The 2,992-nt window shown below is 34.4% G+C and overlaps 1 protein-coding gene across 1 annotated transcript in view; it reads left to right on the top strand.

The window, feature by feature from the left end:
• Odr4 (odr-4 GPCR localization factor homolog) overlaps positions 1-2,721 on the top strand; it is a 15,004-nt gene extending 12,283 nt beyond the window's left edge. Inside the window, exon 8 of the mRNA XM_005367826.3 lies at positions 1,799-2,721. Coding sequence (XP_005367883.1) covers positions 1,799-1,977 — 179 coding nt within the window. The 3' untranslated portion in view covers positions 1,978-2,721. The remainder of the gene's footprint in view (positions 1-1,798) is intronic.
• Positions 2,722-2,992: the final 271 nt, after the last annotated feature.

Below are 2,992 nucleotides of genomic sequence, written 5' to 3'. Positions count from 1 at the left end.
TCCAGCCCCTGCCCAAACTTTTTATATATGAGCATGTAAATACTTTAGGAAGCATCTTCAGTATTGGGTTTTCATATGTCTTTTGTATTAGTTATCCCTTCCTATATTCCCTTCTCTCCCCATTTCCATTCTTGCCCCATATAACACTTTCTATTCCATTATTTCCCTTTGATTCTTTATGTAGCTGCATTCTGTTTCCACTCTCAGAGAGGATTTTTTAAATATTTGCCTCTGATTGAGCTATTTTTGCCAGAGTGGACAGTGTCAGCAGTTTGACTTTAAGATTTCGTTGGTGTTGTAGGTTTCAAGTCACTGTAGGTGTACTCAAATATTAACTTATTAGTGTTTGCTGTATAGTGGATTTTCTAAGGTACTGTTTATACGCTGTTATGTTTTGTATTTCTTAGCTATTTCTCTAGCTGACTTGATTAGGCTCCAGATGGCTGAATTCCATCTCTGGGGAAATATAAGCAGTTTATGTTTTACATCTTAGTGATTTGTATTAAAATAGTTTTGTACTCAAAACATATATTAAGTATACTTTTGAAACTATACCTTTTTGTCTCCATTCCTTCTTTTCTGCTAGTGGATGAATTTCTGATTCTAAATGTTTTGATTTTCTTCTTTAATGAGTACTTATATGCATTGCAATTAGTTCTTTGACACTCAGTTTTTGTAACATTCTTTAATTGGGCAAACATAGACTCCAAATTTGATGTGTGTTTAAGATTTTACTATTGGTTATCAATGAATATTATAACCATTTTCAAATTTTTGACTTTCAAGTATGTTTGGTTCAAAAAATACCATCATCCTAATTTTGCATGCTGTGGTACAAACTGCAGTTATGTAATTCTAACAGTAGGAGGCAGTGTAGTCAAAGAGTAAAATTATTCTTCCAGTTCTACACAAATGAGATCATACACTGAAAGTGGAAGAATCATGTAGTTTATGTCACCGAATTTCCTATGACACATAAGGAATACTTTAGCATCTCCTGTTTGTAATTATATAAAGTAATCCTAGTTTCTTGAAGAGGAAGTGTAGGTTGCAAATAGAATGACCCCAATTTTCTGCTTGATCTTTACATTGATAATTTTTTAATCATATCTGATGCAGACAACGTGATTACTAATTACAAAAGTGTCTACTTCTGTGTTAGTTTGTTAGAGCCACATTTTGAGCTAACTAGCAGTTATATTTATGTAGCTAGTAACTTTTTTTAGGGGTGTATAGTCTAGTTTGCAAATATCCAAAGAAATGTGAAACGTGGTTTCTGGGGAGATGGCTCGGTGAGTAAAGTGCTTGCTCCCAAGCACGAGGACCTGAGTTCAATCCCAAGAACGAAGCCAGTTGTTGTGGCATGGGCTTCTATTCAGTGTCAGGGCGGCAAAGTCGGGGAAGGCTCTTGCAGTGACTTCAAACATTCATAAATGAAGAAAAAGTTAGCAATTAAATTCACAATACTTGCAAGGCTAAAACAAGAAAGGCAGCAATCTATAGGGGAGTTACAAAATTGACTGAGTGCTCCATCGTAGTACACACTGGGTCCTGTGATGACATGTGATTAGCAACATCTCTACATTAAAGGCAAGGAGGGTTGTATGCTTCATAGGTATATTATCTAGGTCCTTTTGAAGAAGCAAGGGAAATTGAGGAAAGAAAGAACTCGATAAAAGCAGTTTCATCAACTAGAAAGTTCAAAATCATTGTCATTTCAAACAGATGTTTTTTGAAGTCAATATTTATTAATACCAATAGCCGATATCTAAATATTGATATGTAATATTCTTTTTAGATTATGAACTTCCTCACCGAGTTTTTGTTCCCCTTCCTGGATCCGCTATAAGGTTATGTGATTATAAATTTGGTGATGAATCGGCTGAAGAAATCAGAGACCATTTTTCAGAGATGTTAGATCATGAGATTCAAGTAGAAGACTTGGAAATTGCAGAGGAAGTAAACACGGGTAATTAAAATCTGCTTAGACCTCATCTAAATTCACCGTGCCTTCCTGTTTTCTTAAAGCTAATTCTGTTTGATACTTTAAATAATTTGTTTGTTTGTTTTTTGAGACAGGGTTTCTCTGTAGCTTTGGAACCTGTCCTGGAACTCACTCTATACTCCAGTCTGGCCTTGCCTCTATACTCCTGCCTCTGCCTCCCAGTGGTGGAATTAAAGGCCTGTGCCACCACCGCCTGGCAATACTTCAAATTATTAACTTAGTGTGTACAAACACACACATATGACAGATCTCTACACATAAAAACATACAATGAGTATTTTCTTTGGAAACTACCCAAACACATCAAGCGTTATTTGAGTCTAGCAAGTGAATCTTCATGAGACAAATTCAGCTTTAAATGTGTGGAAATATGTAGCTTTCAGGAATTAATTTCAACATGAGAAAAGTTTTTTTTTAAGCTGTTTTAGAAAATTTTCTCTGTTTAATTTGTCATTTTTTTTATGTCCTTGTTGTATAAGGGGGACACTAAAGTACGGTGGGCAGCTGAAGAAATCATATAAAGATGGCTTGGATAGAGCATAGACTTGATACTGTCCAGTTGTGAAGCCCAGGGATTCCGCTAGCCTGTGCTCATTTGACCTGACCTTTGGGAGGTTTTATTTGATTTGCCTTTTAGTTTTATTTTCAATAAGTATAAGATATAAAAATGTGTATGTAAAGAAATGTCCAAATAGATGTTTCTAAATATTATGTAATAAAATTATTTGTAAACAGTAGGTACTGAGTTAAAAACAGCTTACTTTAGAAGTTTGTGGTTTGGTAGAAAGTGTCTGTGTTACTTTTGAATATGAATGTTTATTAAATATGAATAATAATTTTAAAAATTCCTTTTCTAACTTCTTATTCAATTCTGTTTCATTAATTCCCAGTCCCTATCAGGGGAGAGTATAGGGTTCATTTTGGTAAAGCCATGTGGCGTTTAAGAAGGCAAAAAATAAAGAAGTCTTTTAAAAAGTAAAATTTTTA

The sequence above is a fragment of the Microtus ochrogaster genome, unplaced genomic scaffold, assembly GCF_000317375.1.
Source record: "Microtus ochrogaster isolate Prairie Vole_2 unplaced genomic scaffold, MicOch1.0 UNK24, whole genome shotgun sequence".
Taxonomy (NCBI): domain Eukaryota; kingdom Metazoa; phylum Chordata; class Mammalia; order Rodentia; family Cricetidae; genus Microtus; species Microtus ochrogaster.
The sequence above is the reverse complement of the archived record's forward strand: the minus strand, read 5'-3'. Positions and strand labels throughout refer to the sequence as shown.